A 13274-nucleotide genomic window follows, 5' to 3' on the forward strand; every position below is an offset into this window, starting at 1 on the left:
GAATATATGAACTAAATATAATTGAATCATCTAAATTCAGATCATAATAACATTTATAATTGTGCATCTGTGTCGCTCCAGATTTTCTGAGAAATGTTAAGGCTAATGTCCCAACGATATTTATCTTATTTGTTTCAAGAATTGTGTTCGAAACGGGTTCAATGTAATGAAGAACATGGAAGCGTTGTAATTCTTAAATGGCTTGAATCTTACTTTTATCAACAAAAAACAAGCTTTTGAAATGTAGCTGGTTCTGTCGTGTGTTAGCATCGCACATGACAGACATGTTGTCATGGCAACACAAAGTCACATGACGACAGACATGTTGTCATGGCAACACAAAGTCACATGACCTGGCCCAGGACCCACCAGACTGTTCAGGGTGTGTCACTTAGGGACTTCATGAGATAAAATAAAAGGCTATAGCTGTATAAGGAACTTTCCAGAACACTTAAGTCATGTGACACCCGGGTTCTTATGGGTTAAAACAGAACGCATTCAAACCATTCAATAACGTTTAAGTTTGGTATCGAGGTTAAAGCTGCTGTGGTTGCCTCGATGGTCAGACGATGCAGACATGGCTGTACCGTGAGGTCATGCTGCCCTCTAGTGGTCAAACGTGTGAAGTTATTTGTAATGTGTGTCACCGACAGGAACAAACCAAATATCTGCAGAACAAGTGAAGCGCTCTCACCTTTATTTCAGCAGCCATTTTGTCGATAGCAAATCCATTAACGGTGAGCTGCAAAGACACGACGACAGGAACGTGTGAGCGGAGTAAACCAAAACGACATTGTGAAAAGTTAACTACATTTCTACTTATTCACTCTATTGTTGTATTCACTTTGTTGCTGATGTGCCTGGAGCTCACCTGAGCTTTATGCCCTTTTATGGAATAATAGGAAAAACGTTTTTACAACAAAATAAAATAACAAATCAGTTGAAGACAATAACCTTTGAACCTCACGGGAAGCATTTTTGGATTCTCAATTGCTCCATTATTTTGGCATTCGTTGTACATTTGGCAAGGGTCTTTTCAAATAGTAAAACTGCTGGTTTCAAAATTGTAAATTAAATAGTTTACCAGATTGAGCCATTATCTAATTATGAATATAGTAATATTAATCACATGTTATACATGGTTTTCATAATCATTGGGTTAGTTAAAACATTTGACTCTGTAATAGAGAATAATATGAATATATAACTTCATGGCAATTGTTTGACCCAGATGGCTTTTCATTTCGAGGCACAGCTAATGTCTCAGGGCCACCATCAGTGTACCTTGATGAGCCGTGATATGAGGAAGCCGCCCTGGTAGCGGTTGTAGAGCTCCTCCCAGTTGTCCTTCACAAACTTCCAGGCAGCTTTACGGCCTTGTTTACTGCTGTCAGCGACGCCTCCGATCACTAACACTGTGTCCTGGGGACGGACCTCTTCCTGTGGGGGGGGGGGGGGGGGGGGAAGAGGTTAGCTCAGGAGAGGTTTTGATCAGCCAACGTCTTCACTGACTGGAGGAAAATCCTGTCACACTTTGGACGTTGAACTGAAGAGCAGAAGGGTTATAAACTGATTCTCTACGGATCGCTTGGTGTGTTGTTTTATTGCAGAGTCAGTGTAATCATTACACCACACTGGGCCACATTCTCCTCCAAAACACACAAGCAGTAAAAACAGCCGTCATGTTTTTGAAATGCAACCTTAAAGTGTTGCAATCTTTCAGGAGGGATTGTTTTATAACACAGGATGAGGATCAGAGAGGAAAGACACAAACTGACCTGGGGTCTTTCAGAAACCCCTTCAGTGTATCCTCTTGGGGTTTAGTGATTATAAAGCAGGTAGCTGGTCCAGGGGTGTTTTACCACATGCGTTTTATTTGTGGGTTTTTTTATACTATTTTTGTATTCTGCATGTTCCTCACTGCTGAGCACTCACTCACTAAGAAGCAGCGTTTTCAAGCATTATGAGATTTTTAAGGGAGTTAATTGTTCCATTGGATTTCCAAAAATATATCAGAAAATAAGATCTATGGCAAACCCAGGTTTATGATACTTGCACGTTTTGTTCAGCAGGATAATCTCCACATAACACAGTAAAAAGCTAATGTTGGGCTATAAAGGAACTACAGCACGGTCACATGACTTCACGCCACCACCGCTAAGCTAAAGATGGCTATTGTTGGGCTATAAAGGAACTACAGCACGGTCACATGACTTCACGTAACCACCGCTAAGCTAAAGATGGCTAATGTTGGGCTATAAAGGAACTACAGCACGGTCACATGACTTCACGTAACCACCGCTAAGCTAAAGGAGGCTAATGTTGGGCTATAAAGGAACTACAGCACGGTCACATGACTTCACGTCACCACCGCTAAGCTAAAGGTGGCTAATGTTGGGCTATAAAGGAACTACAGCACGGTCACATGACTTCTCGTCACCACCGCTAAGCTAAAGGAGGCTAATGTTGGGCTATAAAGGAACTACAGCACGGTCACATGACTTCACGTCACAACCGCTAAGCTAAAGGTGGCTAATGTTGGGCTATAAAAGAACTACAGCACGGTCACATGACTTCACGTCACAACCGCTAAGCTAAAGGTGGCTAATGTTGGGCTATAAAAGAACTACAGCACGGTCACATGACTTCACGTAACCACCGCTAAGCTAAAGATGGCTAATGTTGGGCTATAAAGGAACTACAGCACGGTCACATGACTTCATGTCACCACCGCTAAGCTAAAGGTGGCTAATGTTGGGCTATAAAGGAACTACAGCACGGTCACATGACTTCTCGTCACCACCGCTAAGCTAAAGGAGGCTAATGTTGGGCTATAAAGGAACTACAGCACGGTCACATGACTTCACGTCACCACCGCTAAGCTAAAGGTGGCTAATGTTGAGCTATAAAGGAACTACAGCACGGTCACATGACTTCACGTCACAACCGCTAAGCTAAAGGTGGCTAATGTTGGGCTATAAAAGAACTACAGCACGGTCACATGACTTCACGTCACAACCGCTAAGCTAAAGGTGGCTAATGTTGAGCTATAAAGGAACTACAGCACGGTCACATGACTTCACGTCACAACCGCTAAGCTAAAGGTGGCTAATGTTGAGCTATAAAGGAACTACAGCACGGTCACATGACTTCACGTCACAACCGCTAAGCTAAAGGTGGCTAATGTTGAGCTATAAAGGAACTACAGCACGGTCACATGACTTCACGTCACCACTGCTAAGCTAAAGGTGGCTAATGTTGGGCTATAAAGGAACTACAGCACGGTCACATGACTTCACGTCGCCACCGCTAAGCTAAAGGTGGCTAATGTTAGGCTATAAAGGAACTACAGCACGGTCACATGACTTCACATCACCACCGCTAAGCTAAAGGAGGCTAATGTTGAGCTATAAAGGAACTACAGCACGGTCACATGACTTCACGTCGCCACCGCTAAGCTAAAGGAGGCTAATGTTGGGCTATAAAGGAACTACAGCACGGTCACATGACTTCACGTCGCCACTGCTAAGCTAAAGGAGGCTAATGTTGGGCTATAAAAGAACTACAGCACGGTCACATGACTTCACGTCACAACCGCTAAGCTAAAGGAGGCTAATGTTGGGCTATAAAGTTACTACAGCACGGTCACATGACTTCACGTCACCACCGCTAAGCTAAAGGAGGCTAATGTTGAGCTATAAAGGAACTACAGCACGGTCACATGACTTCACGTCACCACCGCTAAGCTAAAGGAGGCTAATGTTGAGCTATAAAGGAACCACAGCACGGTCACATGACTTCACGTCACCACCGCTAAGCTAAAGGTGGCTAATGTTGGGCTATAAAGGAACTACAGCACGGTCACCACCGCTAAGCTAAAGGAGGCTAATGTTGCGCTATAAAGGAACTACAGCACGGTCACATGACTTCACGTCACCACCGCTAAGCTAAAAGAGGCTAATGTTGAGCTATAAAGGAACCACAGCACGGTCACATGACTTCACGTCACCACCGCTAAGCTAAAGGAGGCTAATGTTGAGCTATAAAGGAACCACAGCACGGTCACATGACTTCACGTCACCACCGCTAAGCTAAAGGAGGCTAATGTTGAGCTATAAAGGAACTACAGCACGGTCACATGACTTCACGAAACCACCGCTAAGCTAAAGGAGGCTAATGTTGAGCTATAAAGAAACTACAGCACGGTCACATGACTTCACGAAACCACCGCTAAGCTAAAAGAGGCTAATGTTGAGCTATAAAGGAACCACAGCACGGTCACATGACTTCACGTCACCACCGCTAAGCTAAAGGAGGCTAATGTTGAGCTATAAAGGAACCACAGCACGGTCACATGACTTCACGTCACCACCGCTAAGCTAAAGGAGGCTAATGTTGAGCTATAAAGGAACTACAGCACGGTCACATGACTTCACGAAACCACCGCTAAGCTAAAGGAGGCTAATGTTGAGCTATAAAGGAACCACAGCACGGTCACATGACTTCACGTCACCACCGCTAAGCTAAAGGAGGCTAATGTTGAGCTATAAAGGAACTACAGCACGGTCACATGACTTCACGAAACCACCACTAAGCTAAAGGTGGCTAATGTTGGGCTATAAAGGAACTACAGCACAGTCACATGACTTCACGTCACCACCACTAAGCTAAAGGCGGCTAATGGTGGGCGTGATGACGTTTAGTCGTCTCATTTAGACGCTTGCTAGCAACCGGCATTTTTTTAATTTACCGATGGGGTATTTACTGACATATTTTATGCCGAAGAACCAAACATTAACATCTCTTCAGCTTGTGTTAACCACAGTCCTTATTCCAAGGGTTCTAAGCAAAAACACTTTCAAATAAACATCGACTTTGATTCGAGGGGAACCAGAAGTTAAAAATGCCAACTTATTATTGAGTTTTCTGACTCATTTCTGCACCGCCCTATTGTACAAACACTGTGTTGTGTGCATTTGTTGCCTCACGTACACACTCTAGAAATTGCCAAGTTCCACATCTTCCTCTTCCTCAGTGACTGGGAGAAATAACAGCAATGTTTGCAACATGTGGTGAACGTGTGTGTACCGAGAGGGCGAAGGTGAGGACTTTCTGGATGAGGTCGGGGGCAGAGATGGCTCCCAGCACTCGCTCGATGCGGTTCCTCTCCTCCTGCATGTCTGCCAGTTTGTGGAGCTGAAAAACACAACAAAAAACATATCAACCAAGTGTCGTGAAGATTATCATTTGTTTGATTATTTGATTGTTTTTATTCTAATTTAGTTGAATCTACCTATAGAGATATGAGTGTCATATAGTATCTGTAAATATGTAGATTCAGCTACTCTGTATTTTTACCTAATGTTATGGTTGTTCGTCTTATTAATAATGTAACTTACACGTTTACCATAATTGTGTCAAATCAAATCAAGTTTTATTTATATAGCACATTTTCAAAACGATTTTTGGTCGAGCCAAAGTGCTGTACATACAATAAAAACACTTTTACTACAATAGCAAACAGAAGACAATAAATTACAGAAAAAGTCAAATCACACACAGGGAAATGTCAGGAGTCGTGCTCCGCTCTGACTAGAAGGCCAGAGAGAAGAAGTGAGTCTTAAGAGTAGTTTTAAAAGCCCCCAGGGTCTGGGCCGACCTCACGTGGGGGGGCAGAGTGTTCCAGAGCCTGGGGCCCGCTGCGCGAAGGCTCGGTGCCCTCTGGTTTTGAGCCTGGTCTTGGGCACTACCAGCAGCAGCTGGTCAGCCGACCTTAAGGCTCTGCCTGGGTGTAGCGCTGGAGGAGTTCTGCTATAGGCCGGAGCCAGCCCAATTAGGGCTTTGAAAACAAATAAAAGAAGCTTAAAATCCATTCTGAACCGAACTGGAAGCCGGTGCAGTGAGGCCAGAATTGGGGTGATGTGGTGACGCTTTTTATGGCCAGCTGCGTTTTGGACGAGCAGCAGGCGTTGGATTGAGACCTGGTCCAAACCCACACAGAGCGTTGCAGTAATCCAGTCTCGAGGTAACAAAGGCGTTAATAACCCTTTCTAGGTCTTTAAAAGATAAACACGACTTGGTTTCAGTCAGGATCTGACTACGCTGCTGCTTATCAAGTTTAAAAAGTGCAAGTGAAGGTCACTCCAAGGTTCACGACAGAGGGGAGGATGTTTTCATTGAGCCCAGAATATCAACCGGAGAGGCTGGAGTCCAAAGAGATGATCCGTCTTGCTCTCGTTGAGGATGGATCTTTTTGTCCTTATTGTCCTTGTGTAAACTCATCTTAATTATCTTGTGTTTCACTCGTAATCTGTTGCTATGACACGACAGGGATTGTTAAATGTTTATCTTATCAATTATCTGTTTATTTATCTGTGTGTGGGATGGAGCAACAACTACATGTTGTTGTGCAACATGGTTGTATAATGACAACAAATCCTTGAATTCCTTTAAGGGGACTTTTTAAGTTCAATCACTCATTCATGTAATTTGTTAGTGAAGTTGTCCCTGAAGTCTTCATGTCACAGTCTAACCTGTTTACTGCAGTCTCACCTTCATCATCGTTTCCAACGTGGCACTGTCTCCATGCTTCAGCACTGTTAAATACACCTGCAACAAAAACACATTACAGTCAAAGCGCTACTCAAATAGGATTCCTGCCCAGTTTGATGACGGAACATGAATACTTTAAGATGCTCGTGGTACCAACCAAAAGGTTTTCATATTTTGGAGACAGAAAATGTAATAATGTAAAATAGACGCTGTTTGAGAAGCCCTTTGGACTCCAGGCGGGCGGTGTATAAACAGCACCGTGGTGAAGAGAAGATATGAGTTTATCAGCTCACTGCAGCTGGAATATGTCTCAGAAAGGTGAAAGAAGGACACATGATAGCCCATGACTTGATTTGATTTTTAAAAACAAGTATGCATTTGAAGGCAAAGGAAAAAATTGGCATTGGTTAACACAGGGTCTGAGCAGGAATCCTGAAGTCACATGTAAAACCTTTTTTAAGACCCTTTCCAAACATTTTAAGACCTCATCGCCACTTGAGTTCTAACGGTTACCTTGGCGACACACTTTACCTCACATTGACTATATACAGTATTGATTGTCCTTCCTCCTTATCTTCCAACCATTTGGACGCAGACTTGCATTTCCCCATAACGATGTTGCTTAGCAACCGGCGTAAACGGACCTTCGCGCTATCAAGCAGTGAGCGCGCGACGTCCTGTTCAAACCCAACGGGATGCCATCAATAAACTACACAGAATCACACGACACACCTACGCCATGACTACATTCAGGCAGACTGTAGAACACAACCTCTCTGGACACTTTATATACTTATTGAAAACAAGCTACACAATGTAATACCTTGGAAAATGCCCTTTAATACTTTTTAAATAATAAATAGCCTTAATTTTTGCTAAATTGATTTATCAACTTTTAAGACCCCGCGGACCCCCAGCGTGAATATAAAGGCGGTTTTGATGGAGGTCTCTGAGGTGTCTCTGCTCACCGGGCTCCTCAGGTCTGCAGGCAGGACCTGCTTCCCCTCCACATGGTCTCTGAATCTCCGCCGCGCCTCCTCCAGAGTGGGTTTGTGTCCCGCCTTCCCCAGCTTGCCCAGAACCAGACTCCTCAGCAGGGCGTCCAGGTGGCCTGAGAGACACAGCACACGCTAGTTATTATCTTTAGTCAAAGTCAATCTTTATTGTTAATCTTTCAGTTTGTGTGTACAGACGGAGAGATCGAAATACTGTTTCTCACAAACCCGAATACAAATATATAAAAATATATACAGTGGGGCAAAAAAGTATTTAGTCAGCCACCAATTGTGCAAGTTCTCCCACTTAAAAAGATGAGAGGCCTGTAATGTTCATCCTAGGTATACCTCAACTACGAGAGACAAAATGAGAACAAAACAAAAAATCCAGAAAATCACATCCACTACAGTTCAGAGGTACATGGTATACTTCTACTCCACTACAGTTCAGAGGTACATGGTGTACTTCTACTCCACTACAGTTCAGAGGTACATGGTGTACTTCTACTCCACTACAGTTCAGAGGTACATGGTGTACTTCTACTCCACTACAGTTCAGAGGTACATGGTGTACTTCTACTCCACTACAGTTCAGAGGTACATGGTGTACTTCTACTCCACTACAGTTCAGAGGTACATGGTGTACTTCTACTCCACTACAGTTCAGAGGTACATGGTGTACTTCTACTCCACTACAGTTCAGAGGTACATGGTGTACTTCTACTCCACTACAGTTCAGAGGTACATGGTGTACTTCTACTCCACTACAGTTCAGAGGTACATGGTGTACTTCTACTCCACTACAGTTCAGAGGTACATGGTGTACTTCTACTCCACTACAGTTCAGAGGTACATGGTGTACTTCTACTCCACTACAGTTCAGAGGTACATGGTGTAATTTTCCTCCACTACATGTATTTAATACCTTTAGTTACTCTACAGATCTGGATGAATGATGTGAAATATAACCAAGTGTTGAATCAGACTTTAGTTCCACCTGGAGTAAATCCACCAGCTACCCTGCAGTCTACAAAGTACTTCAGACTAGCTGCACCTTCACCAGCTTTGAGAACACTTTCATGATCAATCATTATAAAACACATCATATATATTATTCTGAAATGGACCAATCTGCACAACGACTACTTTTACTGTCGCTACTTTCACTATATTTTGATGATAATACTTTTGTACTTTTACTTGAGTAACATTTTGAATGCAGGACTTTTACTGTAACAGAGTATTCCTACACTCTGGTACTTCTACTTTTACTCAAGTACAAGATCTGAGTACTTCTACTTTTACTCAAGTACAAGACCTGAGTACTTCTACTTTTACTCAAGTACAAGACCTGAGTACTTCTACTTTTACTCAAGTACAAGACCTGAGTACTTCTACTTTTACTCAAGTACAAGACTTGAGTACTTATACTCAAGTACAAGATCTGAGTACTTCTACTCTTACTCAAGTACAACATATGAGTACTATACTTTTATTAAGTACAAGATCTGAGTACTTCCACTTCTACTAAAGTACAAGATCTGAGTACTTCTACTCGAGTACAAGACCTGAGTACTTCTACTTTTACTCAAGTACAAGACTTGAGTACTTATACTCAAGTACAAGATCTGAGTACTTCTACTTTTACTCAAGTACAACATCTGAGTACTATACTTTTATTAAGTACAAGATCTGAGTACTTCCACTTCTACTAAAGTACAAGATCTGAGTACTTCTACTCGAGTACAAGATCTGAGTACTTCTACTTTTACTCAAGTACAAGACCTGAGTACTTCTACTTTTACTACAAGATCAGAGTACTTCTACTTTTACTCAAGTACAAGATCTGAGTACTTCTACTTTTACTCAAGTACAAGACCTGAGTACTTCTACTTTAACTCAAGTACAAGATCTGAGTACTTCTACTTTTACTCAAGTACAACATCTGAGTACTATACTTTTATTAAGTACAAGATCTGAGTACTTCCACTTCTACTAAAGTACAAGATCTGAGTACTTCTACTTTAACTCAAGTACAAGATCTGAGTACTTCTACTTTTACTCAAGTACAAGACCTGAGTACTTCTACTTTTACTACAAGATCAGAGTACTTCTACTTTTACTCAAGTACAAGATCTGAGTACTTCTACTTTTACTCAAGTACAAGACCTGAGTACTTCTACTTTTACTCAAGTACAAGACTTGAGTACTTATACTCAAGTACAAGATCTGAGTACTTCTACTTTTACTCAAGTGCAACATCTGAGTACTATACTTTTATTAAGTACAAGATCTGAGTACTTCCACTTCTACTAAAGTACAAGATCTGAGTACTTCTACTCGAGTACAAGACCTGAGTACTTCTACTTTTACTCAAGTACAAGACTTGAGTACTTATACTTATACTCAAATACAAGATCTGAGTACTTCTACTTTTGCTCAAGTACAACATCTGAGTACTATACTTTTATTAAGTACAAGATCTGAGTACTTCCACTTCTACTAAAGTACAAGATCTGAGTACTTCTACTTTAACTCAAGTACAAGATCTGAGTACTTCTACTTTTACTTATCTGAGTACTTCTACTTTAACTCAAGTACAAGATCTGAGTACTTCTACTTTTACTCAAGTACAAGACCTGAGTACTTCTACTTTTACTCAAGTACAAGATCTATACTTATACCACCTGTTTATAGCCTATGAAAAAAACTATTAGAAAACGAAGGCTAAAGCTAACGTTAGCAGATAGTGACAATGTATGCTAGCTAGCTCAACGATTCCTTAATGATATGTGACAGAAAACTTTTCAGTTCACATCACGCTCTGCCGCTCTGCTCTGAACACCTGAACGGCCCGTTCTAACAGCTGTTCACCAGCGGCCCAGTCTGTGCCGCAGTGACTCCGCACAGTTAACGAACGCACCGTAGATAATGTAGCTGACCCTCATACCGGAGCAGCAGAGTTCAACCGACAGGCAGGAAGACTCGAGCACACAGCTCGCGCTTCATATATTAAAAAATAACACCATGCGCGTCATGATGGCACATAACAGCTCGCGACCGCAGATTATTTTGGCGATTAGATAAAATGTAAATTATATTTGACGCAATTTTAGTTACATTTCCATGACTTTTCCAAAACTTTGGGAAAAACATCGTTTTCCAAAACTTTTCCAGGGCCTGGAATTTGCATTTTGAATTTCCATGACTTTTCCAGGTTTTCAATGACCGTACGAACCCTGTATATACCCTTTGTTGGCAATGACAGAGTTCAAACGTTTTCTGTAAGTCTTCACAAGGTTTTCACACACTGTTGCTGGTATCTTGGCCCATTCCTCCATGCAGATCTCCTCTAGAGCAGTGATGTTTTGGGGCTGTCGCTGGGCAACACAGACTTTCAACTCCCTCCAAAGATTTTCTATGGGGTTGAGATCTGGAGACTGGCTAGGCCACTCCAGGACCTTGAAATGCTTCTTACGAAGCCACTCCTTCGTTGCCCGGGCGGTGTGTTTGGGATCATTGTCATGCTGAAAGACCCAGCCACGTTTCATCTTCAATGCCCTTGCTGATGGAAGGAGGTTGTCACTCAAAAGCTCACAATACATGGCCCCATTCATTCTTTCCTTTACACGGATCAGTCGTCCTGGTCCCTTTGCAGAAACACAGCCCCAAAGCATGATGTTTCCACCCCCATGTTTCACAGTAGGTATGGTGTTCTTTGGATGCAACTCAGCATTCTTTCTCCTCCAAACACGTCTAGTTGAGTTTTTACCAAAAAGTTCTATTTTGGTTTCATCTGACCATATGACAATCTCCCAATCCTCTTCTGGATCATCTAAATGCTCTCTAGCAAACTTCAGACGGGCCCTGGGCATGTACTGGCTTAAGCAGGGGGACACGTCTGGCACTGCAGGATTTGAGTCCCTGGCGGCGTAGTGTGTTACTGATGGTAGCCTTTGTTACTTCGGTCCTGGAAAAGCAGCTTGGTGTCACTGCAGGTCATTGACTCGGTCCCCCCGTGTGGTTCTGGGATCTTTGCTCACCGTTCTTGTGATCATTTTGACCCCACGGGGTGAGATCTTGCGTGGAGCCCCAGATCGAGGGAGATTATCAGTGGTCTTGTATGTCTTCCATTTTCTAATAATTGCTCCCACAGTTGATTTCTTCACACCAAGCTGCTTACCTATTGCAGATTCAGTCTTCCCAGCCTGGTGCAGGTCTACCATTTTGTTTCTGGTGTCCTTTGACAGCTCTTTGGTCTTGGCCATAGTGGAGTTTGGGGTGTGACTGTTTGAGGTTGTGGACAGGTGTCTTTTATACTGATAACGAGTTCAAACAGGTGCCATTAATACAGTTAACGAGTGGAGGACAGAGGAGGCTCTTAAAGAAGAAGTTACAGGTCTGTGAGAGCCAGAAATCTTGTTTGTTTGTAGGTGACCAAATACTTATTTTACCGAGGAATTTACCAATTAATTCATTAAAAATCCTACAATGTGATTTCCTGGATTCTTTCCCCCCATCCTGTCTCTCATAGTTGAAGTGTACCTAGGAGGAAAATTACAGGCCTCTCTCACCTTTTTAAGTGGGAGAATTTGCACAATTGGTGGCTGACTAAATACTTTTTTGCCCCACTGTATATACACAATCAGACATATCAGAGGTCTGGGCTAAAGTATACTTAATTACAGGGTAAAAACAACAACAACATGGTGGTACATTTTATGATAAATTACCTTACATCAAAAAGTGATCCTGTGAGCCCAGAGGCCTGTACTACGAAGCAGGATGTTCTCTTAGCGGCTAACTTCAGGGAAAACTCGGGGTTTCCGGTCCTACGACGCTGGTTCTCTTTTTAGCAGGCTAGATCTCCATGGTAACTGATGCTGTGCGGCTAGCCTGGTCGGGAGCAGGTTAGGTTGCAGGCTAAGAGCTCAACTCAGTGAAAGCACTGCCTGCTGACCAATCAGAGCTCAGTGTGCGGAGTTTAAAGCGATCAAGTCATATTACAGGAGAAAGGAAATACAGAAAAGCTGCCGTTGCAGGAAAGACGGCCGCAAAAATCACCGACTGTGTGAACGTGAACATGAATAGAATATCACCTCCATCTTCAGAGCAATCTGACTATTATAACATTAGCGTTAAGAAAGCTTACTTAAATATCGGCCACAACATAAGTAACCGGATCAGAGTACATTAAGTACAGTCCGCGGCATATCACTTCATAATGTATCATATCTCTCCTTATCTGAGTCAGCTGAGCCGTATCTGGCCGTGCAACACTCAGCGTCACACACTGGATGCAGAAGTATTATTTTAAGCAACACGTAAGTTGACGAAACACTCGAGACAAATGTAATTGAAGTCAGATCGTGTTTTAGACGGGGCAGTGATATCATAAACCTGTTAATGTACGCATTCAAACACGTGTTCTGTCCCAGCTGTATTCACCTTGCAGCTGCAGCTCTGTGGCTTTGATCCTGGATAAAGTGTTTAAGTCATGGATGTTTAAAGTTTAACTTCTTCATTTTTGACTAGTATTAAAGTTCACTTTTCATTCAGGAAGTATGACGCTGCGCTGTCAGTACGCTTCTCCATGTCTGTGATTGGTCGAATGCTCCAGATACCACCCCTTTCATGTGAACGCGCACCTAACTAGATAGGACACGGCTGGCTTGAGCGATCCACTTGATAACCCGCGTCGTAGTACAGTTTAGCGAGAGCGCGTTT

The 13274-nt window shown here is 42.7% G+C and overlaps 1 protein-coding gene across 1 annotated transcript in view; it reads right to left on the reverse strand.

Moving 5' to 3' along the window:
* The window catches only part of npepps (aminopeptidase puromycin sensitive), a 50207-nt gene that overhangs the window by 3399 nt on the left and 33534 nt on the right, over nucleotides 1-13274 (reverse strand). Inside the window, exons 18-22 of the mRNA XM_034088970.2 lie at nucleotides 7521-7663; nucleotides 6553-6609; nucleotides 5089-5196; nucleotides 1285-1440; nucleotides 695-742 (exon numbers count right to left, since the gene is read on the reverse strand). Coding sequence (XP_033944861.1) covers nucleotides 695-742; nucleotides 1285-1440; nucleotides 5089-5196; nucleotides 6553-6609; nucleotides 7521-7663 — 512 coding nt within the window. The remainder of the gene's footprint in view (nucleotides 1-694; nucleotides 743-1284; nucleotides 1441-5088; nucleotides 5197-6552; nucleotides 6610-7520; nucleotides 7664-13274) is intronic.

The sequence above is a fragment of the Pseudochaenichthys georgianus genome, chromosome 1 (genome assembly GCF_902827115.2).
Source record: "Pseudochaenichthys georgianus chromosome 1, fPseGeo1.2, whole genome shotgun sequence".
In the NCBI taxonomy this organism is placed as follows: domain Eukaryota; kingdom Metazoa; phylum Chordata; class Actinopteri; order Perciformes; family Channichthyidae; genus Pseudochaenichthys; species Pseudochaenichthys georgianus.